The sequence below is a fragment of the Eutrigla gurnardus genome (assembly GCF_963514095.1).
Source record: "Eutrigla gurnardus genome assembly, chromosome: 15".
In the NCBI taxonomy this organism is placed as follows: Eukaryota; Metazoa; Chordata; class Actinopteri; order Perciformes; family Triglidae; genus Eutrigla; species Eutrigla gurnardus.
The window spans coordinates 9,447,962-9,473,051 of record NC_139938.1 but is presented as its reverse complement, the minus strand read 5'-3'; the positions used below and the strand labels follow the sequence as shown (position 1 = coordinate 9,473,051).

The following is a 25,090-nucleotide window of genomic DNA, read 5'->3' as shown; positions in this document are numbered from 1 at the left end:
TACCTAGTGTATAAGGTATAAAGGTATATATTATAATATATACTAATGTTTTACCTATGTTTAAGGTATAAATGTATATAGTATAATATATACTAATGCTTTACCTAGTGTATCAGGTGTAAAGGTATATAGTATAATATATACTAATGTTTTACCTAGTATATAAGGTATAAAGGTATATAGTATAATATATACTAGTGTTAACATAGTATATAAGGTATAAAGGTATATAGTAGAATATACTTTATAAAGCTGAATGCAGATCAGAACATCAACCTGACTACCTTTTAGGAGGAGAGAGTACGCACTATTGTTGACCCGACATTGGCCTACAACTTTCCTATAATTGCCCAAAATCACAATTAAATATATCTCTCTCTCATTGCCTTTATATCATGGCTTTTCAATTTCATCTCCCTCGCCCCCATCTCATCCTTTGTCACTTCGCCCTCTTGCTTTTCATCTCTTGCCTTTTCCTTGCTGTTTCCCTTCCCTGCTTCTCCCCCCACAAAGCATTAGCTTGCAGTGGTCCGGCCGCTTGACAGCTGCTCCACCTGAAGAATATCAATCAATGTTGCTGTGGAGACAGAACCAGGCTCCCCTCCTTTATTCCACCCTACTTTTCCTTCCATTGTCTAAGTCTTGCATGTGGCTGTTCATGGATTGCTTGTTTGTTTCCATACAGTGTGCACAATTAAGCTCACACACTGTGTAAATATTGAGATATAATAAAAGATCTTGAACTTATCTATTAGAGCAGCATATGTTGGCACCTTTCACTGCTAATTTACTTGAGGTGTGACTAATTGAGTCGAGGGTGCAAACCCCAAGATGTCTGGGACTATCACCCCAGATGAGCCTGGCAGACAGGCGTGGGATGGAAGTGTCTATCACTGCTAACTGTACAAATCATGCTGCTCAATATAGAACCACACTCAAAGCGCTACTAATCACCATTAAGGACTCCTCTGTTCATTCATGCAGAAAAAAAGCTCTGTCTTTTATTATATATTCTGTTATATTTTGTGATATATTTATCATGTGGTTATTTGTCGGAACCCAGTTTCCAAAATAACAACATCATATTTATATTATTATAATAATATAATAAGCAACAATTCCTCCTGGATAGGCAAACTGTCAGGAGACCAATCACATTCTTCCTTCTAATTGCTTCAATCTACTTCCCATACGGCAAACATTCCCAATCTGAGCCTGTCCACAAACCTGGCCCCAACACTGCTGCTATACATAATACTAAGCAGCGAAATGACTCCCCACAGACCGATCATCAGTGGCACTAGTGCCAAGCCCGCCAGCGGAGGGTTAAGTAAATATTGGGCAAAGCAGCTGCTCTCAGAGTACCATCGTCTGCCTGTGTTCCTGCCTGGTCCCAGCCTGGTATAAATCACAGAGAGCAATTAGTGCCACGCTGTCCCCCTGCCTTCATTAAATAAACCTGCCTGCTGACAAAGCCTAACACACCATACACCAGCCAGCATGGAAGAGGATGGAAGGAAGGATGGATGGATGGATGTATGGATGGATGGATGGATGGATGATGGACGGATAGACCAATGGATGGATGGATGCATGGATGGATGAATGGACAGATGGATGGACCAATCGATGAAAGGAAGGACATATGAATGGATGGATGGATGGACAGATGGATGGATGGATGGACCAATGGATGGTTGGATAGATGGACGGATGGATGGATGGATAGATAGACAGACGGATAGATGATAGACAGACGGATGGATGGACGGACAGAGGGACAATGGATGGATGGATGGATGGATGGATGGACCAATGGATGGATGGATGGACATATGGATGGCTGGATGGATGGATGGACGGATGGATGGACCAATGGATGGATGGACCAATGGCAGGATGGATGGACATATGGATGGATGGATGGATGGATGGACCAATGGATGGATGGATGGACATATGGATGGATGGATGGACCAATGGATGGTTGGATAGATGGACGGATGGATGGATGGATAGATAGACAGACGGATAGATGATAGACGGACGGATGGATGGACAGATGGATGGACAATGGATGGATGGACCAATGGATGGATGGATGGACATATGGATGGATGGATGGACATATGGATGGATGGATGGATGGATGGACCAATGGATGGATGGATGGACATATGGATGGATGGATGGACCAATGGATGGTTGGATAGATGGACGGATGGATGGATGGATAGATAGACAGACGGATAGATGATAGACGGACGGATGGATGGACAGATGGATGGACAATGGATGGATGGACCAATGGATGGATGGATGGACATATGGATGGATGGATGGACATATGGATGGATGGATGGATGGATGGACCAATGGACCAATGGATGGATGGATGGATGGATGGACCAATGGATGGACCAATGCATGGATGGATGGACATATGGATGGATGGATGGATGGATGGATGGATGGATGGATGGATGGATGGATGGACCAATGCATGGATGGATGGACATATGGATGGATGGATGGATGGATGGATGGATGGACCAATAGATTACACCCAATAGAATGAATAGGATCACTGGTTTAGAGAATGGATTGACTGCCTTTGAACTTAAACCAGCGGGACCACACTGTGCACTCTGGTTCTTCATTGCTAACAAGAATAATTGTCTGCCACCGGCTAGCAGCTCTGTCAGCTGTGCTTTGAGCTAAATGCTAGTGTCAACATACTAGCATGCTGATGCTAAGAAGGTGTAATGTTTACCTTGTTCACTATATTTACCATGTTGGCAGGCTAACAACTTTAATCATTTGCAAATTGCAAACACATATAAGGATGTCATTGAGCTGATGTCAAAAGGTAGCCATGGAAAAATCAACCATGGTGGGTGATTTTTCCATGGCTACCTTTTTTCAGACCCATTAAGGTGTGCAGCCCTCATAGAGGAGGAGAGTAGTTTTTGCAAAACTGGGCAATTAAAGCATTGGTGTATGGGCAGAGTGACTGTGCTTTACTCACTTAAAACCTTTAAACCTTCTTAAAAAAGAAACGTGACCAAATCAGGAAGGTCTCCTAAGACAACAGGGCCATGCTAAAGACATAGACGAGGCAGGTGCAGCTGTGACATTTAATGGATCATGTTCATTTATTTATTTTCTACAGTAAATGTAACCATAGCAGTGTCAGATTAGAAAATTATCTCATTTATGCAACAACAACTTGAAATCATTTTTGAAGGCATTGACAGAAAGATTAGACAGCGTATCTTTCTTAAGGGCAGTTATTTTGATGTTTAATTCTCAGACTTGGTGGAAAGAAGAGGGACTTAAAGACTGCTGAACATTCCACACACTGAATGAATACACATCATACTTGCAATGAAATACAGAAACACGTCCGTGATCCTAAACAACCAACTGACGCTTATTTGAAAGTACAAAAAACACATTATTAGGATATTTTCCTCTGCACTTTATGGATTTTATTGATTTGGTTTTATTTATTGTAAATCTAATATTTATGCAAATAAATTGATACAACACTGATTGGTGGAAATATCTCTCAGCTTGCCAGTGTTCAGTGCCTTTAAAGGGAGACACCACAGGCAAAAACGTGCATTTCATGCACTGGTCAATATTGAGATATTTTTCCATAACTTGTCTTCTTGTTATAGCATTCAAGATATACATCATATGTATGAGTAGTAGTAGTAGATTGTTTGTATCCCATTCACCTCTCTCCCCTTAAAAGAAAGTGTGTGTGTGAGTGTGTGTGTGTGTGTGTGGGTGGGTGGGGGGCAGTCACCATCAGAAGCCCTCTCACTATATTGCTCCAAATGACCCCAATCACATTTAACATGCCACAACCCAGTGGAACATTAATTCCCCACTAAATAATGTTGAACGAATGCTACTGATTTACATTCTGCTCTCTTTGTGATTCTGCTACCAGTTGCTGTTGTGTCCAGAGTAATTAGGAGGTAATAAGAGTATAATTAAGCATTGGGCTCATTTAGAGACAGACAGACAGACAGACAGACAGACAGACAGACAGACAGAGTGACTTGTCTAAGGGATGACGCTGTACGGGCAGACTCTCCACCACCTGAGTGCCACTCACAGACGACAAGGCAGAAGAGTGGGGGATGAAGGAGGTGGGAGGTGATATGGAAGAGGGGGATGGGGACTATGGCTGGAGCAGGTGGAGAATGCTGGTTAGCAGGAGTGCTATGTGTGCTGTACATGTGAGAGAGAAAAAAAAAAGGTTGTCATTGTAAGACCATTTGATATGTGGTCTCGCGGCATTCATATTCAGAATCTTTTTTTATTTCATGTCTTTATTCCCCCCAGTTTATCTTTCCCTCGTTCTTTTTCTGTCCCCTTGCCTTGTCGGCTCTGTGGTGCGTGCAGAGATAAGAATTGCAGAATGGAAGACAATTGTGCAACAATCTTTCTGAATATGCCTCCCCCCAATCTCCCTTCCCTCAGACACTCTCCTGTTTAGGTGCATTGTGAGAGGGGGGTGGGGCCGGGGGCGGGGGGGTAGGTGAGCTGGTTACTGTGGCAACCAGGAGAGTGACTCTTAGGCAATGGCATATGGGCGTAGAGCCAGAGGAGGTGGAGGCGGAGAATACTGGTGAAGGGATGTAGTGAGGGGGGGGGGGGGGGAGGTAGGATCAGAGGGAGGTGTCAGTGGGTTACTGAACAGAGAGATTTACCCTCTTTCTCTATGGTGGCAGAAGAAAGGGAGGCAGAAACAAAAGGAGCTGTCTTCTGAATGGTGGCTGTGCTGGATTGGACTGTCAGTGCTTCCTCCTAACAACCTCACCGTCCCAGACTTCCTTCCTTCATCTCTCTCCCCATTCTCTTTCACAACACCACACCTTTCTGTCTATCTGCAGATTGAAATGTACCACTGTCAAATGGTAGGCTAATTATTGGTCATCAAATGAATATGATGTACTTTGCAGTTGGGTGCATTTTGACCTGATAATAAATTATTTTAATTAGGGCTTCATATTCCATTGATTTACTGATTACTTTCTAATCTTGTTCTATTTTATTTTGAGAAAATCACATTAAAAATGTCTTTCATATTTTCCCATGGCATTATAAAAATAATTTTGTCCGACCAATAGTCCAAAAATCCAAAGATATTCTGTTAACTATTATGTTGAAACAAGGAAACGCAGTAAATTATCACATATGAGTGGCTGGAACCATCAAATGCCTCACAGTTTTTCTTGATAAAGGGTTTTAAGTGAAGCTAAAAGCTTTCAAGGTATTATTTGTTGAACAGCAAGTGTGTGACAAACAATGGACTTGCAATCATGCAAGATATGGCCACAAAACTTTACAGATCTGTAAGTTGAGATCAAAGGTTGAGTCTGAAGATGGGTGTGGACCAAGCAAGCATGTCAGAAGTAGGGGGAAGCAGGGGTAGAAAGGGCCTAGTAAAACCTAGTAAACCACTAGCACAAGTACAGAAGAATCTTGTCGCTTTTGAATTCATCTTTTTATTTCAGGAAGAAGAATGCGTTATTTCTCCCCTCAAATGTGTCACTAAACACAAAACTAGAACCACCACCGGGTAAAATTGACACACCTTTGTTTCACCAAAATATTATAATGCTATATATTATAATTTATAAAATATAGCATTCCCTATTGCTAAAAATGATCATGATAAAGAGAAATATGGCCATTGATTTACATAATTTTGTTTAGGCTAGAACAATGAATTCAATAAAATGTTTGCGGCCATTTTCACACTATTCATTTTGAGATAAACATTCTATGTTGCTCCAATACCATGTTTTTAGGAATACAGTAACAAGACTTTCTAGAGTCAAATGATTCATCTATTGTCAAAAGAGTGGCCGTTTTACTTTCTATCAACCTTGTAGCCAAATCTGTTTGTACATCTGCATGCAGGACAATGTGATTAGTACAGTAAACTTTCCATTTTTGCTTAGATAAGGACAATTCACTTTTTAGCTCGTTCCAGAGGTGTTATGACTTTCCTGGAGTGTTGTGAAGAAGACAAGAGGAGGATGATAGTTAGGACCCTCTGACCTTATGACAGGGTCCCACAGAGAAACAGACTGCCAGAGACAAACAGAGCCATGGGGTGGATGTAATGAATATGCTGCCCCCTATGGTGCGGATGACCTTATAAACAACAACAAACTGTCACTATGGCTAGGCCTGCTGGGAGCTGCCCTCTGTGCAAGGGCAAATGGCCTGGACTTCACTGGACGGGACATCCAAGGCTCACAGAAGAAACAGTTCATAATTGTTAGAACACAGGACTTCTGGGCTGGACAGCTTTATTATCCCTCAACCAGCTGATGAGTCCACATGAGCTCTGTCTTAGATGTTGCACACATCAATCAGCCTTTCACCACGCATCATATTACAAACCGATGGTGGCACATCATGTATTATTTGTTGTATTACCCACTAGGTAATCATCAAAAGTGTCATCGATGCTGCTCTGGTAAATGCGCTCCTACTGTGTTGCTTAAAGCTAAGTGACTGCCTTTATTATACAAGACAAGCTACGCCTGCAATCGCTGTGATCTCAGCCAGGCATCCCGAATCAAAGAGCAGAGGAGAGACATACTCGTGATTCGAGGGGGACTTTCATGTCACCATGAAGGAGACAGTGGAGGCTTACAAGTCACAGCTCGGCATATGGCATCTTGAATTTTGGGCAACGAGAACTGACAGGTTAACTCAATATTTGGCAGGGGAAGTGAGAGGAAAAGGGTATGTGGGGTTAAAGAGGTGGAGGAGGTGTGCGTGTGTGTGTGTGTGTGTGTGTGTGTGTGTGTGTGTGTGTGTGTGTGTGTGTGTGTGTGTGTGTGTGTGTTTTGGGTGGGAGGGGTAGGTGGGTATGGTTGCTAAACACTTCCATCTGTTCGTATCCCGAGGCACTACTCGGGCAGTTAGCTACTGTCTTATGCAGATGAGGTGTTGCTATGCCGGCTCTTTCCACTAACAGCAGATAAATAATTATATAAATATATTTGAATAATAGGAATGGCAGGATGGGGAAACAGGGAGCAGCAGGGTCCAGCTGTTTTTTTTTTTTTTACAATCCGATGATCACAGATCTCTCAGGATGTGTGAGTGCCGTAACTCCGTCCTCATTAGGGTTTGCCTTCTTCACGTCCCATGAGAGACATCTGCTTAACAGGGGACCTGACATGCATTACAGGAGCTATGAAGCAATTCTGATACTATCATTGAGTGCTTTTGTTCAGTGATTTCAGTGCTCAGAACGAGCAATGTAGAGCATGTTAATATATGAAAACAGTTTAGTGTCTTCCCAGTGAAAACCGTTTCCATATATTGTTCTAATTACTGGCTGACTGGTAGAACTTTGTCAATGGTAAAAGAAATAAAGATATACATGTTAGATATATGTACCGTAGCTTTTGGATTCATGTTGATAAGACTAACTAGTCACATTTGCAGGACATAATATCACAAATAAAAAAGGTGTTATTTAGAAAATGTTGCTTGCTTTATAGAAAAGTAGAAAATGTAATGAATTGTTTATTTCATTTCATTCACATCTGCCATAACAGTCGCTAATCTTCCTGAAAGAGGTTTTAAGGGATAACTGAGTGAAATATGTGCATCACCCACGTCCCTGTTCTTAGATACCTTCACGTCATGAGTGCTCCCACTAAATGATCGCATATTCAAATAAGGATAAGGGGCTTTTGTTGGAATGAGGGGGATAAGGAGAGGGAAAAGGTCGAAGAAGTGGAGGAAGGAAAGCAAAGCCGAGACTGATTTGAATCGAGTAAACTGTCAGAGAGAGGGATTACCCCCACCAAATCCCTGGCGAAAATAGAGGCCCAAGTTATTTACTAGCCTTACAACCAGCTGCAAACCATCTGTACTTAATTGTAAGACACAAACTTTATGAAGATCAACTGGGGATTTGGCTACAAAGCCTCTTACGCCGCTGAATTGGTGTCCCTGCTTCGAGGGGAGAGTATGGGAGGGTGTTCGAGACACGTCACATGTTCTCTGGAGGACATGGACTCCAATGCTCTCTCTAGTATCTGACAGAGCCCGATCCTGCTGAGCACATAGACCAACCTTGTGCATTACTAGAGTGAGGAGTGAGAGGAAAGGGCATCTGAGTCAAAGAAAAGGAAATAAGACTTGATTTACAAACCTGTACAAGTCCACACACAAATAAACACATGACTGGCCGTGGCTGGCATCAAAACATTGAATTGGCTTGAGCCTGAATTGCTTTTAGTAGTCATGATATCCCAATTAGGCACGTAATTGACCTAGTAACCTCCGCTTAGCCATGGAAATCAGTATCAGGAAGACAATGCCTAAGATCCAGGCCCCAGTACAAAACCTACATGTGGTGGCATTGTTTAATGTAGGTCGCTGTGCATTATGTTGTTCCTGGCAGCCATCTGAAGACAGGAGATAAGAAGTCTTGTCCAAGCCACTGAATGGCAGGTAGCCAGCTTAATCCTATTTAACAAGATCTGGTCTGAATCTGGGTTGGAGCGTGTTGGTGGGGTCACACGAGGAGCCCGTCGGGGTCAGGCTGTGGCTTTGTGGAAGGTGTGTGGAAGAAACAATATGCACCACTTCTCCATCCATGCCCTTCCCTAAGAATGGATATAAAAGCATAGCCAGTGCTTGTGAACACAAATAAAATGTTGGGTGTTTTTCTTTTGTTATTTTGCTGCTGGACTGCGAGAGCTAAATAACAGAGAAAAACTGTCCTCCACAAGTGCTTCTAAGAAACTCACAGAAGGGTCATCCAGGAACAAATATTGGGATTTAAGCTGCTGGCTGCTTTAACTCATTTATTTTCCTCCACGGTGCTAATTCCTCCCATCTCCATATGTTAAAAGGGGAGGAGGGAGGGGGGATTGCGTGTGTGTAAGAACTGAGGAGGTGGCCGTGTCAGGGATTAGGCCATCCTGTCTGGACACATGCCTTGTGTAATCACATCTCTGTCCAGTACAGGTCTGTGGGCCCCAAGATATTACCTAAACCCAATATATATATATATGTATATGTGTGTGTGTGTGTGTGTGTGTGTGTGTGTGTGTGTGTGTGTGTGTGTGTGTGTGTGTGTGTGTGTATAGCATACAGCTGGTAAATTAAACAACACTGCTAAATCAGCTAAATCAGTATTCATGAACTGTCAACTAACCACATGCAGTCCCATGAGTTCAGAGACGGACCTGTAGTTTTGTCCTCTGCCTGGTCACATCATAACTTGTAATAAACCTTGAGCCCAGCCCCCCACCCTCCACCCTCTTCATTAGAAGGTATAATCCCTGATGGCCCATCTGCCAGACGCCGAAGCCACAAAACACAAAGCAAACAAGGCTGGAAGAAGCTGACCATTAGGGGGCCTGACCATAACTGATCCTGTTTGCTCAGGCCCGACACACTCCGACTACACCGCCAGTGTGGACACACGCTGGGGGGATGCGAGTGTGTCGATGTGTACGAGTGTGTTTATGTGTGTGTGTGTGTGTGTGTGTGTGTGTGTGCGTGTGTGTGTGTATGTGTGTGTGTGTATGTTGAGGGGAGGACATGCTGACTAGCTAACCCTTCATAGGACACTGAATGTCATGATTTGCTTGTTTTTGGCAGCAGAATAAGATCCCAACTGTCTCAGTGTGTCAGTTGTTTCCTTTACTGAGCAGCAGGCCATCTAACGGGCCTCCGCCACATTAACAATATTCATCAATGTTCCCTTTGCAAGCTCAAAACCTTGGTTAAAACATTTCTGTGCTGTAATTTCATCAACTTCTCTTTTCAATGTTTACTGAGAGAGAAAGCAATCCAGACTGATGGACACAAAATGGCTGCCTTGGACTGAAAGAGGCAGTGAGCCAGAGCAGCAGCAGCAGCAGCAGCAGCATCTCAGGCAGAGTAAACCTTTAGAAGATTGACAATTGCCAGCACACGCCACCCCTCCGACGGTCCCACAGTATCACCATTAACACATTTGGCGGTTGCAGTTTGACCCCCTTGCCTCCCGACCAGCATTATATTGTGGCAATGTAATCCTGGTTTGGGGGGCTAAAGGGATCAAGGCACTAGAAGACAAAATGTAATCAGGAAGAACGTCTACACCCCAAGAATCAGACGGCAATTTAAATCCAAGCAGAGCTTTATCCACCACGTCAATTAGAACATATGTTGGGACACATTCATTGACACATGACACACTTACTGAATGTGGACCACACACAACCTAAAGCTGCAGAGTTCAAATATACACTTTGATCATTCTTTTTTTTTAAATAAAGGAAATAAGATGGAATATTGAATATACGTGTCATGGTTGCATGAATATATATGTATGTTTTCACCTCACAGTTTGTTTATTCGATACTGAGACACAGAATATCCATATAATATATTTATAGGAGGGCGCCAACATCAGTAAAAGCAGCTGATGAACAGAGGAAAATGTGTGTCTCTTCCCCCGAGTTTCTAAATGGCTGCACAAGGTCACATGATCTGGTCTCCATTTTGGAGTGCCGTGCATGTGAGTAGGAACTGCAGCTTGTCAGAATCGCCTGAGACACACACACACACACACACACACACACACACACACACACACACGGCTGTTAACACACAACTGCAAGTTAAACACTGAGACACAGAAGGGACAGCTTAGAAATATCAAGCTAAAGTGAAAAAGGAAGGAAGTGGCTAACATACAGGGAGCTTAATAGCTGCTGAGAGAGAGGTGGCTTATCTTCCCACCACAGCTAATATGAGCTTCTCAATTAGATGAAAGGCTCGCTCCCTTTCTCTAATTTTTTGTTCAATTTCTCCAGGCAATTTATTTAGGATGGGGGGGAAAAAAGGAGCTGAACCCAAGCAAACCGTATTGGCCAAGCGCAAAACGAGTCATAGTCAGCTCCAGCCAATCAGGAGGAGCTCACAGTATCAACTCAGGCCCTCAGCAACAACATCACTATTTACTGTATGCAAGAGAAATGGGTCTATCACACCACACAAACACACACAAAACACTGCATTCATGGTCTTCTTTACACATGAGCACAATATATGACTTTGATTTTAGTAGTTAACATTTAAAATGTAATACAGATTTTGACAGCTGCAGAAAGAGCAGGAGCGGCACCGCACATGCAAATGAAACATGTTCCCGTAGCGTTCGGAAAGGCTCACTCTGCATTCTGCTTTATGGATTAACTCGGATTATGTAAAAGAGCCTTTATTCGCTCACTTATCAGTTTAATTTCTTTGTCCTCTGAATTATTTTTACACAGACTCCACTCGTATTGTATTTCTGTCTATAGTGGAACTAAAGGATTATGCAAGCACTTCGGAAACATTTGGTTTCTTCATTTTAGACAAAATAATGTAGACTTGGTCGGCAAGTCTACATTTGTTTTCTATCAGGAGTTTGGATGCAAAACGAAATTATTTCATTTTTCAAGCCATTTAAATCAAATGTATATAAATCTATCTTAAAAAAGGCTAAATAATGATTTTAAATGTTGTATTTAAAATAACAGGAACGTCTCGGTTATCATCAAAATATATAGCCATAAAATACATACAATACAATATAATGTAGCAATAAATATATAATATATAAATAAAAAAATATAGATAATATATATATAAATGTAAGTTTATAATAATACACTTATTTCAATTTTATTTTATTGAATGATAAAATAAAGATTTTCAAATTTACATTCCTTAAATACTTTTATTTTATTTGAATAAATCAATTGAATCCTATATTTTAGAAATATGTACCCAGCAATGCAATTTCTTTTTGTCCTTAAATATGTAAATGAGCTTGTCATATTTTTATGAAAAAATATATAGCTACTCAGAAATATTAATATACTGTATAAAATATTTAGATAATTCATATGTAAAAATATGTATTATCAATCTAATCTTTTAATTCACAATAACAAAATCAACAAGGGGTACAAAGCATGCATTTTGTGTTCGTTAATTCAATCCGTTTATTTGATAAATGAATACCATAATTTTACAGAAATGTTATTAACAAAAGAAAATAATGAAAACAAATCTTGAAATCAGCTTTAATTACCACATGCACGGCCTCTCCTGTCTTTAGGCCAGAGATCTTCAACAGGGGGTCCGTGACCCCTAAGGGGTCCACAGAGTTACATGCAGGTGGTCCCCGAAATGATTTGATCCCAAGCTTTATTTCTTCCAAAAATTTAACATTAATACAACCTATAATTAGCAAATAGAAATATTCCTATTTATTAAATGTTATGAGGTGAAATTGTGATGTAGAAATGCCAAATAGAATTAAAATGTTCTATAAATATATGAATCTGTCAACATGTATTATTTTTACGGCTTAGCATTATACATACATCATTACAAAGTACCTTTATACATGGAACTATAAGCTGCACTACACATTATTATTGACCAGTTTAATAAGCAACACCATTTTATAGGATATATGTCACTATAGGCCAAGGGGTCCTTCGCCTGAAAAAGGTTGAAGACCTCTGGTCTAGGCTTCTCAGATCTGCTGGTCCACACAGATTGTTAATCATCCGTTCTCACCATCTGCTCCTCCACTCTTTCTTTCCGAGTCAAGGTTACACATCATCACTCAGATATTGTGCTGCAGGTCTGTAGATACATGACAAGGCACCTGGGCAGGATGGAGCAACACGCACTGCTGGGGGACGTCGTCTCCCGAGCTGCCTGAGACGTCCATCTATCAAGGTGATTTCCCATGGCGACTCGTATAGGATATACCTTTCAACAGGTCACCTTTATACTTGCACCACTGAATTAATTCACTTCATTATTTGTAGTTTTGATTAACATCGCGGTGTGGGGGGAGGAATCTTCTGAATGACTTGTGGGACAGTTAAGGTTGGTACCTCGTTCTTTATTTCTATGCAAATTTTGCTTTTAGTGCTTCTCTAAATTCTTTTGCAATGCATTTTTCTGATCTTACTTGCAGATCGGTTGATGTGGAAAACAATGTCATTTAAACGCAAATGAAATGATATCATGATAGCAAAAGCCGCACTTTTGGCCTGCTTAGTTTTTGCAACCGTGATTTATTGAAATACTAAAACGTCCGTGTCAACAAAGGACGGCGCTGGGCCAGCGTGCCCTCGCACAATCACACGTCAGTCGGTGTGATGTGGTGATGTGGTGATGTCCACTGACATTTCATTTCTTGCTTGTCCCTTGTTATCAGGATGTGAAACTGGAGCTTGTATGTCATGAGTCTGCATTACAGCCCAAGTCATGATGTTTTCCCCCTCTTTGTTTCCCTTACTTCCTTGGCGTAAAATGCAGCACAGACAGGAAGAGAAAAAGAGAGAGAGAGAGAGAGAGAGAGAGAGAGAGAGAGAGAGAGAGAGAGAGAGAGAGAGAGAGAGAGAGAGAGAGACAGGGATATAGAGGGAGGGAGGCTGTGAATAGGCATAGTGAGTGGCATGCATGGACAGCCCCTCTGTCTCTCAAAGACATTGCAGCAGCTGCATGCACGCGATAAGAGCAACCATTCACAGCCAACATCCCCCCCAAAACACACACACACATACACTTCTCCTCTCCCTCTCTGTCTCTTCCAACACACACATGCAGACACACACACACACACACACACACACACACACACACACACACACGCACTCACACACACACCAATACCCTTATCCTCTCCCTCTCTGTCTCTTCCAACACACATACACACACATACACACACACACACACACATACACACGTTTATATGCATCAGCCTCTCTGCAGGTTCCTAGAAAGATGCTGAGATTTCAAGTCACCAGTCAAAGGTCTTCCATGCAAATCATTTTGTTTTTTCTAAAATGTACTCTGACGTCAAAGTACAGCAGCTTGAACGCAGATTTGATGGAGAGGTGTGCGGGGGAGTGAGGGGGGGGGGGGGGGGGGGTGCAATCACGTAGCACTCAGCAGGCAGCACTGACTGATGCTCATCTATTTGTCTGCCACATCAACCTATTTTTGATCTAGTATATTAGAAAAGATTGGTCTCCCCACTTCTCCCGTGACTTCAACCACAACCTGCAACTCTGTGGATTTACAGCACTTTGTTCAAATGTGAACACACACCGCTGCCAAAACTGTCAACCTCACATTCAACACAGGAGGATGTCAGCCTGGTGACATTCAAACACTGATGATTGTACTTCCAGCTCAAACCCTAAGCAGGTGTCTTGTTTTGGACTTGGAGACAAGTTGGTGGAGGGAGAAGATTGGCGGGGAGAGTGCATCCTTACAGTAAATGATAACATAACATCCTTGTGCCCTTAATTTGTAGTGGGTAAGATCAGCCTCTGCACCAAAACAACAACTTGTATTATGTCTTCTTGCATTCCAAGTATCCGATATATGAATGCATCTTATACCTTGTATGATGGCAGCGAGTGATCTCCATACAAACACACAACCCCGCAAAGCCCAGCATTCTCAGCAGTTTAATATCCAGCTTCCAGGGTCCCGGAGCCTTATCATACATGCAACAACAAATCTTTCTTTTTTCTCCATTAAATAACTTGAATATATCAACAACCTTTGAAATCCATGCCAATCACTTTGATCCACTGATGACATCCAGCCCCAAATCCATACAGTCCACGGAACGTCTAAGTGCCAATTAATTGGCGGCTCCGTCCACGATTAGCTCATGTTGTGCTTATAGCTAATCTGTATCTTGGCAGGGAGCCACACATGACCTGGCTTTCATCCAGGTCTGGGAGTGCGGAGGAAGCAGCCGTGAGCTGAGCCCGAGAGCAGCCTGGAGAAGATGGGCCAAGCTGCAGCAGCACAAAGGAGACCTCACTGTTTATCAAAGATTAAGCAGTGTTAGGTATCTCTCCCCCGACCCTCCTCCTCCTCCTGCCTACGTTCACATATACGCATGCGTGTGCACACACACACACACACACACCCTAATTGTTCCCAGCCCAGAGAGTTTAATAAAGAACAAATTGCAGTTATTGGTGAGCAAACAGCACAGTACAGATGTGGGAGTGTGATCACTGCGGCGCCGGTGCAGTAAAGAGACAGAAAGGGCATCAGCCAATTAAACTAACACAGAGAGCGTCATCAAATGCTGATGTTTTACACTTCTGATGGACATTTGTGACATTTGTAACATTGGATGAGCAGGTGATGAAACTGCAAAAGTATGAAGACAGTCGTGTTTTCCTCCTGCAATGTAGTGCAGCATTAATAATATTACTGCAGTGTGATGTAGGGCCTGACACATCATTATACCACAACATAAACATGCTGTTGCAGTGCAGCTGCCTCCAGAGAGCCACTCATATTATATTTGTGGCGAGATGGACAGTTACCTTTATTACATAATTTACTGACTCATATTCACATATGTACCCTAACTATAGTAATAATACAATGCAGTATATTATTTTATATTCTTTTTTAATGATCAATACATTTGATTTGGTATTTTATGCCCTTGAAATTTATGAATACAATTTTCATTAAAACCCTTTTGAAGCTGGTAGGTTAAAAGGGAATTACTATTGAATATCATGTCAGTGGTGTCCATCCTTACAAATGCTTGACAAATAAATAATTGTGACTTTACATACACAATATGTACTTTGATCTATCTATGCATTAAAGTAACAAAACTGTGTATCGTTTTCATGGGGCTCAGTGTTTTTTTTTAGCATGCTGCCTGCAACCTGCCCAGCCTAAGAGTATCAACCCACCATGTTCCCATAATGCTTTGTGGCAGCTGCAGCCAGATTCATGCACACATGTATTGATTTTCCTCCCAGTTTTTTTCCCTTCAGTGCAACCCTTTCTTTCTCTCACTAAGCCCCTGCCACTGGGTGTGAGGAGAGAACCAGCTCGCAGCTTGTGAGAGGACAGAGTGAATTCATCACGAGAGATGCTAACCACATAACCTGGATGTGTTTTCACTTCTCTGTTATTTATCTGCCACCCCTTCTCTGCTGCAGAGCATATTCCTGCATGTGTATGGGATGCATGTGTAGGTATGTATTTATGGGTGTGTATTTGTGCTGTCCGTCCTTCGGTCCATACAAACGCTCCGTTCTCCACAGGCCACTTGACCCATTTTTCCCTGTGAATAACAACACTCCGGCCAATCATGGGCAGACAGTGAACACTGGAAAAAGGCTCAACATCCAGGCTGTCACACATCAGAGCCCCAACCCTGCCTGTCGACTGAGTGAGGCAGGGATGGAGAGAGAGCACGAGAGAGAGAGAGAGAGAGAGAGAGAGAGAGAGAGAGAGAGAGAGAGATACTAATCCTTTCTCTTCTCTCGCCCTCCTTACCTCCCTTCCCTTTCCCTCTACAGCTCCACCACAGAGGGACCAGTAAAACCATTACCCAGCCACCCCAGCCTCCAGCTCAAGATTATGCTGCGCCAATGACTGCACTTCCTACGTACATGCTATGGAAAGGGCAAAACCGACAGTGAGCGAGTTACAAAACCACTTCTGGCTACAACACACAGTATACACACACACACACACACACACACAGTACACACACACACGATACACAGACACCACTGCAGCATGCGTGGCGTTAACCTCTCACCATGGAGCCTAATAACCAGCTGCAACAATAACCTGATGAACAAACATGTTAAATCATCATTCATCAGCAGCTGCAGTATGAAGCCAAACAGACGTCTAGTGAGTCTCCACCACATCGCTTCATTTAGCTGGGAAGTTGTCAGCTGTGTCTCTGCTGGTAGAACCTGTCAGGGTTTCATTCACTGATGTACTACAGATGTTAGGCTAACGTCGAGACGGGGGAGAGAGAGAGAGAGAGAGAGAGAGAGAGAGAGAGAGAGAGAGAGAGAGAGAGAGAGAGAGAGAGAGAGAGAGAGAGAGAGAGAGAGTATGATGGTGAGTGTGAAGTCATCAGTAACATCACAGCGTGAACATCGCAGAGCAGTCCGCTTATTTGTCAGTGAATAAAGGCTACTACTAGCCTTGTTGTCTGCTAGCTAATAAAATAACTGAAGGAAGTTAGCCCTGAAGTTAGCAACAACGCTGGCTCAGGAACACTTAAGGTGGGCTGACCTTTAAGTTGGACCAGCACTATTCTCCTTTAAGTGACAAGCTGCTCCTCTGAGTCTCTTAGCTTTTTCATCTTTCATCTTTATTTTAACTGTAAAAATGACAGCAGGTTAAACAGTTAATTATTAATATCTCTACTGCAAACCCTGCTGTTTGTATCAGGAAAACACAAAGTTGAATGTGTTCAAAGTTCTTGTTAGAACTGCAATGGTATTATTATCTAGTCATACCAGTACTCGGTATATATATAGGCTACTTATGTGGCCATATATATCTACATTTATATATAAGTATGTGTAAATACATTCTGGATTGAAGAATACTTGAAACTATTGATACCATAAACTCATGTTTACAATGTTTACTGAGATAATAAATCAAGAGAGAAGAAGGGTCATTTTCTCATAGACTTCTATACACTCAGACTTCTTTTCGCCACCGGAGGTGTCACCCCCCTAAATGCGAGTTTAAGGCAATTAGCTTTGCTTACGTCAACTGAGCGACCCTAAACCCACAGACATTACCGTAATGCTACATACTAGTCTGGCTTTGTAGCTGTTTGAAATGGAGGAGAAGTAATAGAGAACAACAGTGGGCACCGTGGAAACATGGTAATGTCCAGCAGCCTTTTGACTGTAACACTTGATATTTACTTCAAGGCCCCATTACACACAGCCAATTAAACGGACATAGTGTGGCTGGCTCTTCTCCCTCTCAGCGATGACTGCGGGGATCGAGTCTGGCTTCAGAAATAACTCCAACACACATCCCAAATGTCAACAAACATGAAAGAAACTGTGAAATGCATAAGATGGCTCACCACAATGTCAGGCTGAAAGAGCAAGCGCAAACTGCATTATCCTTAAATAACTGTCTTCAAACCCAGCAGCACTTTTGATTGATAATATTAACTGGCTATGATACTATTACTGTGTATTTGTTTAATATAATTCACACACAGGATAATTAAAGTAAATGTATTTGAAAACAAAAAGCAACCAATGAATGTCTCCTCGAGTGAAGAGGAAGCCAGTTAAGTTGTTCATACATAAAGAAATAAAGTGTACGGTAAGGATATCTCAGAACAAATCTACAAATATTATTATAAGTTACAATTAAAGGCTGTAGATGTGTATCCGAGGTATTCTGATAAATAACATTACCATAATCAATAATGGGAAATAACAGCTGTCAAACAATATTATGTCTTACCTTAAGAGTGAAGAAAGTAATTAATCTATATAATGTTCTGATCTTAGCATTTATTTTATTTCTGATAAAGTAGATGTGAAGCCTCAATGAAAATTCTGAATCCATCCAAAGTCCCAAATAATTAAATCTATCACCTTTAACAAGGGATTGCACGGTGGTGTAGGGCTGCACTGTCTCCTTACAGCGAGAGGGTCCCGGGTTAGATTTCCGGGTCGGGTTCGGGTTCCTTCTGTGTGGAGTTTGCATGTTCTCCCCGTGTAAGCGTGTGTTCTCTCTGGGTTCTCCGGCTTCCTCCCACAGTCCAAAGACATGCAGGATGGGGATAGGCTAATTGATGACTCTAAATTGCCCGTAGGTGTGAATGTGAGTGTGAATGGTTGTTTGTCTCTACATGTCAGCCCTGTGATAGACTGGCGTCCTGTCCAGGGTGTACCCTGCCTTCGCCCAATGTCAGCTGTGATTGGCTTCAGCTTTTCCAATCACAAAGACGCTTGAATCATTCTATGGGCACCAACCTTTTTAAAAAAAAATATAGCCAATTCATAATTCAATCAATTTAGAACTTTGATCAACTAATTATTAGTTTTGAACATACTGCTAAGTCTAAATGAAACTTGTATCTAACTAATAACAAACAAGATGTGTGTGTCTGTGTGTATGACAAGGGAATGTTTTCTACAAAATGGCGGCTGTAGGAGCCAAACTGAGCTGGGCCTCCCTAGCAGAGCCCACAGATCGAGGCAGGGTCCTGGAGCAGGATTGGCTGTTTGCTTAGAAGGAATTCCACCTTGCAAGCTGGAGATGTTGCAGGAAAAGAGAGATGCTCACCGACCAAGGTATTCGGAGAAAGAGTTCATAGTTTGGGTTGCTATTATTGAATGGTGACAGAGTCAGCTCAGCCAATCATAACCTCTGGGTTGAAATCCAGTTGGACCAATAAAAATTTGAGTCTCGAGTTCACAGATGGGTGTCAGAGATAAGGCTTCACCGCAAAGGAAAAGATATTTGCCAGACCCCCTGCATGAGGTGGCTGCAATGTTTTGCAAAGGATTGCATGCTTTTACACAACAGAATTTTACATCTCGATGTTCTGAATTAAATTCTCATATATGAGTTGTTTCATAGAACCAAACCTTGAGTTCAAACACCATGAAGAGTCCACATATGTGTGAATGATACGGGGATGGAAACAGTTCAAAGAAGGAGCATGAGCAAAAAAAGGAACGGCAGAGAGATGAGGGAGGACTGAGGAGAGCAAAGAGAAACTGTGTGATGGCTGACGGCCCTTGTGCTTAGCTCGTGTGCTGAATGAAAAGAAGCCTGTGTGTGTGTGTGTGTGTGTGTGTGTGTGTGTGTGTGTGTGTGTGTGTGTGTGTGTGTGTGTGTGTGTGTGTGTGTGTGTGTGTGTGTGTGTCTGCAGTAGTGCTGGGGGGTCGGCCCCCTTTAAACCCTACTGGTGCTGAATGCAGAGCAGGCAGCATCAGGCCAAACAAATGACTACAAGAACTCCTCAGTGACTGCAGCGCAGGCTGCACCTGGGGAATGGCGCTGCAGAGCAACACTGCCGCATCCAGCCTCAGTCCCAGACACACCCATGAAGGCTAGTACACATATTTTTCGTTCAAGTACAACGTTTCTGATTGTTTTTCAGAAGTGATTAAACCGTCACTTATTGGTGAAATATATAAATGGTAATCACTCAAACTGTAATCACAATGGGCCTTCAAATATAGACAGACAGTGCTGCGATACATACTGTATATAGTACTTTAGGTCAGCAATTTATAATTTATGGGTCATCTACCAGACAACAGGACTATGCGCACACACACACACACACGCGCACGCGCACGCGCGCACACACACACACACACACACACACACACACACACACACACACACACACACACACACACACACACACACACACAACAAACCAACACCAGCCATTTCCTGAACGCTCCAGAGTATAATACACGTACTGTATAGCAGTGGTCCAACCACCGGGCTGCAAAGAAAAAATCTTGCTTTGTTTCGGCTTTATCGGTGGCAGAAAGCTGTTTTATTAAGAAAATGACAGGATTCTCTACTGTCATGGGATCTGCTCGCACTTATTTGCTCAGCGGCTCCCCCGACTTGGTCACATGACACAGAAACATTGGCCTCAAAAGTATGTTTGAGAAGACAACTGTGTCGACTTTCTGGATCAAAGTCAAGGCAGAAGATCCTGAGATCGCCACAAAAACACTGAAAACCTTGCTTCCATTCCCAATATCATATCTTTGTGAAGCAGTGACCAAACAAGGGAACAGAGTGGACATTAGAGGACACAATATAAATGTAAATGTAATGTAATAAATGTTACCGGTCTGTGGCGTATGAAGGTAGGACAGAGTTTATCAGCACCACCTCAACACACCATAACCAGTGTTATGAATAAGCACAATGCTGTGCTAATTCTTATACATCACTCTAAATTAAGGTGCACAACATGTAGTCAACATAAATTAACCCAAAACATTAATTTCACATTAAATCTTGGAATTGTTTTTTTGTTCAATTATGTCTTCTATAAAATGACCTTCCAGCAACCAGAGCCAACAACACACGTAAATTCAAACAAAATAAAACAAAAACACAACAAGCTCATGGTTTGGCTTTAGGTAGGCATGTCTTGACATGATGAATGTAAATTCAAATAAGTCAAGGTTGACAAAAGTCCTGTGTTTGTTTCCATCCATCAAAACCTCCTGCTCATATGCCTGCTGTGAGCTCTAGGTGTTTGTGTTTGAGTCAGAGTTTGCCATAACCACATGACTACAATGGTAAATTATTCTGAGATTCAAACTGCACTATAACTGATAATGGAAATGAAAACATGATTTCCTCTAATATAAGCTAAAAGTAGCTATCTTAATGTTTCAAAACAGCTCAACTCACTGCCTGTTTCATTTCATTTCATTTTCCTCAGTGAATCATTCAATTCTCTTCTTCTGGGCCCTGACCTCTAACAACAGGCAGTCACTGAGCCCATCAGCTGGTCTGATAGCCAAGCTCACAGATGATATTTCTGGGGTTCTCCAGGCCAAGACTTTCTTTTCCGTGCACTTCTCATTGTTAACAGTCCTATAAGCAACTTGAAATGTGAAACTGGAGTTAACAGATGCAAGTATGGATGTATTGTTTCATAGGTGGGCAGTTTACAAGCTAATTTTAGACCATTAAAATGCAAAATCAGACAATAGCTGCTGGATTTTGCTCTCTTTACAAGGACTGTTTAAATATGGTTTCAACCAAACCATCCTAGTAACTATCACTCAGACTACAAAGGGAAACCAGAGCACTTCCGATGCCACAATCTGGATTCTTCATATCCAAAATCGTCAACCCCCTAATAAAAACAAAAAACCTTGAATCCTTTTTAATCTTGTTTCTTTTCGATAAATGTCAACTTCTGGACTTTTGACAATTTTCTTAGTTAAAAAGTTACTATAAATGTTTGGATGACACGTCACAAACAATTTCATGCAGCCACCACTGGAATCTAATTCTACAAATAGTATAATGGTAATAATATTTATGGAGACGGACACAGAGATGCAGGTTTGAACGCAATAAATAGACATTAGGATGGATTTGAATGTCATTGTTGTGAATTAAGCTTCAAAACTATTTGGTACAGCACTAACAATAGTAGAAATAGTAGGATTATATCTATCAGATTATTATTATATATTATAATGACATTATACAGTAGATATTGTCTTGTTAGTGAAGGACATCAATGACAGAGATTACAGGTGGCACCAAACATAGACTGGGGTCAAGTTGAGGTCAGCTTTTCAATGTTCATCCCTCTTGACGATGGGCCTTAAAAAAAAAACTTTTTATACAATCACAGATTTCCCTCTATTGTGTCAATAAATGATAGTAAACCAGTTAACCCTGTGACATGTAGACCTGGTCCAGTAATACTTATTGAAATCCTCTTAGTTAGGATAGTTTACACCTTTTGAAGTGATCCATTTCTCCAATTTGCTTTGATAATCACATAGATAAATCAATGTCAGCATTGTATATTATTGAATACAAATGTAGGTAGCAAATAACTCATGAAACTGGTCACTCTTTCATCCCAAACATTTTCTGCTCTGTACTTTTACTTGTTGTTTTCTGATTGGACTTGTTGATTGGACTTGTTGATTGGACAAAGTGATTCAGAAGTCCAAGAATATGTTTTGTTGTCCAAGCACGGCTAACAAGAATTTAGCTGAATCCTTCCAGACATTTGGTTAAGTTTCTGCACAGAATAGAATACAAAACAATATATATCTTTATTTAAAAGGGATAGTTAAGTTCTGTATGAGGACAATGTGTCCAGTTTAGCGAGATAATTAAACTCAAACAATAAATAACTTAGACCTATGTAACTGTGCGGCTTCATGATACATATTTTTAGAGCATGAACTGAATTTTTTACAGCAGCTTCTGTTAAAACCCCAGACCACTATAAAACGACTATATCACACAGCTATACTGTACTCTTACTTTTACTAGCTGTCCTGACTGAATGCATTTTTCATCATAATGTTCCATTCTTTTCTAATGGACACCAGGATTAGTCTACCAGCTCAAAAAGCTTGACGTCCAGTGAGACTTACTGAGGTTACAGAGGCTGCTACACTTTCCCAACTGAAAAGCCAACTCAATTATTCATGTCAAAGACTGAAATGCTATATTTTCACAAAGTTTTCTGTTTGAAGTCCTAGTGTTGATATTATTTTTATTCATTAAAAATTAAGATGTCGAAGCTCGGTCATCGACATGAAGAGTTAAGCCATCTATCGGGCTGTCAGTGTGCATATAGAGTCACAGTCATGGACAGACACACACATTGTGCACTTAAAATGTGTGTAGTAGACGATGAGGGGAGTGGACGGTGTGTCAGTAGGATGTGTGCACTGAGACGTACATAAAGACCATTTGCTCATGGATTCATAGGCTTCCTTCATCCATCCATTATTTAGCATGAAGAAGAGCAGTAGATTGGTGGCTGTATGATTGTTCTGACAGCGTTTACATGGCTGATGGCTACAGATGTGTTGATTTTCACAGCTCTAAATAAACACTTTGTTTTGACAGTGCAGAATTTTTTTTTCTCTGTACGATCCAGCGTTCCAACAGTCAATCCTTGAGGCCATACTGTAAAACTATTCAACAATTCAGTGTTGCGTTCAAAGAGTCCATAGACAATACAAATGAGAAAAGCTACAAAATACATTCCATCCTTGTATAAGCACACTCGCGCCATCCATTTATGGACAATTAAGATATTGCTATAGATTTCAACATGGCTGATTTCACCTCAGCGGACAAATGTGAAACGTCAACAAAAAAAAAAAAAGCGCTAGCCAGCATTTGCCCTCCATCCAAAAGCAAAATGACATTAGCTCTTGTCTATTGAGTTTGCTAAATGCCCCACATAAAGTGAATTTGCCCCCCAGGGTTGGGAAACAATCACGCAAGCGTTCCATTAAAGTGATTTGAATGATCGGAGTGCTGCAGTGCTTCCTATCAACCAGAGAAATGGGTCAATACACTGAGACTAAGTGACATGGCTGGCAGCCTGCGCTCCTGTGGAAGACTAGGCAGAGGAAGAGGAGCGGGACCTGATTGTCATTGGGTCAGACATGCATAGACACACACACACACACACACACACAGAATGGGCCTGGCTAGCTGCTACAAGCAAGGCCTTTGTGCAGGTTCATGACACCTCAGACTCACACACCTCTGCTGTCACAATACTCATCACAACTCAGCAAAGCTGATGGCAAAATCCAAATGACCATATCTGTTCTTGACTTTTAATGTTCAGATACCGTGCAGAACTGTAGAAAGTTGTGAAGACTTACTTTCAGCGTTGATTGACATTGTGTCTTTCTCCCAGGACACAACAGTGATGTAGGCCTCCACTGAGGCAGGGATAATGCACTTGAAGACCGCCACATTGCCTCTCATGGCTTTCTGGTCCTCCACCCGGACAGTGTAGGGCTCACGTAGGACTGGGAGGAGGAGACAGAGATGTTGTTTATAAGATGGAAAAACTGCTCATACTGAGCTACAGTAAGACAGACATGATTGCTTGGATTACAAAGCACAAGTGCATATTAATTCATGAGCAGAGAAACTGACCAGCCTTAATGTGGACATCTTGGCTCCTGATTCTCCCTGAGGGGTTCTCCACTGTGCAATAGTAGGTGTTGTCATGGATGAGTTTGCTGAAGCTGGAAGGGGGGATGTGGAAGATCTGAAGGGTGCCATTGGGATGCACATGGCGTATCCCTGGCACATCATAGATCTCCTCGCTGGTGGCCAGGTACCAGCGCAGTGAGACAGGGGGCACGCCTGAGGCGGGACAGGGCACCGATGTCCCCGTTGTGCTGGCAAACACTACCTCTTGCACAGATGCATTGACAAAATACAAGCTGGAACGTAGATCTTCACAGAAAACTGCAGGGAGAAAAAAACAAGAAAAAAGAAATGTAAGACCAGCTTATTTTTTTACTTCCTATTGAAACATAAAAACTGTATGGCAGAGGTCTTTAAATAATTCAAGTGATAACCTGCACCCCCACCACATGACAGAATAACTATCAATCTGACAGCATTGTTTTTATCCTGCATCTCTGTTGTCCTTAGAATTAAGGGCGAGTGTGTTTTT

The 25,090-nt window shown here is 41.8% G+C and overlaps 1 protein-coding gene across 1 annotated transcript in view; it reads right to left on the bottom strand.

The window, feature by feature from the left end:
• dscama (Down syndrome cell adhesion molecule a) overlaps positions 1-24,874 on the bottom strand; it is a 66,848-nt gene extending 41,974 nt beyond the window's left edge. Inside the window, exons 1-2 of the mRNA XM_084029139.1 lie at positions 24,562-24,874; positions 24,282-24,431 (exon numbers count right to left, since the gene is read on the bottom strand). Of these exons, the coding sequence (XP_083885265.1) occupies positions 24,282-24,387 (106 nt within the window). The 5' untranslated portion in view covers positions 24,388-24,431; positions 24,562-24,874. The remainder of the gene's footprint in view (positions 1-24,281; positions 24,432-24,561) is intronic.
• Positions 24,875-25,090: the final 216 nt, after the last annotated feature.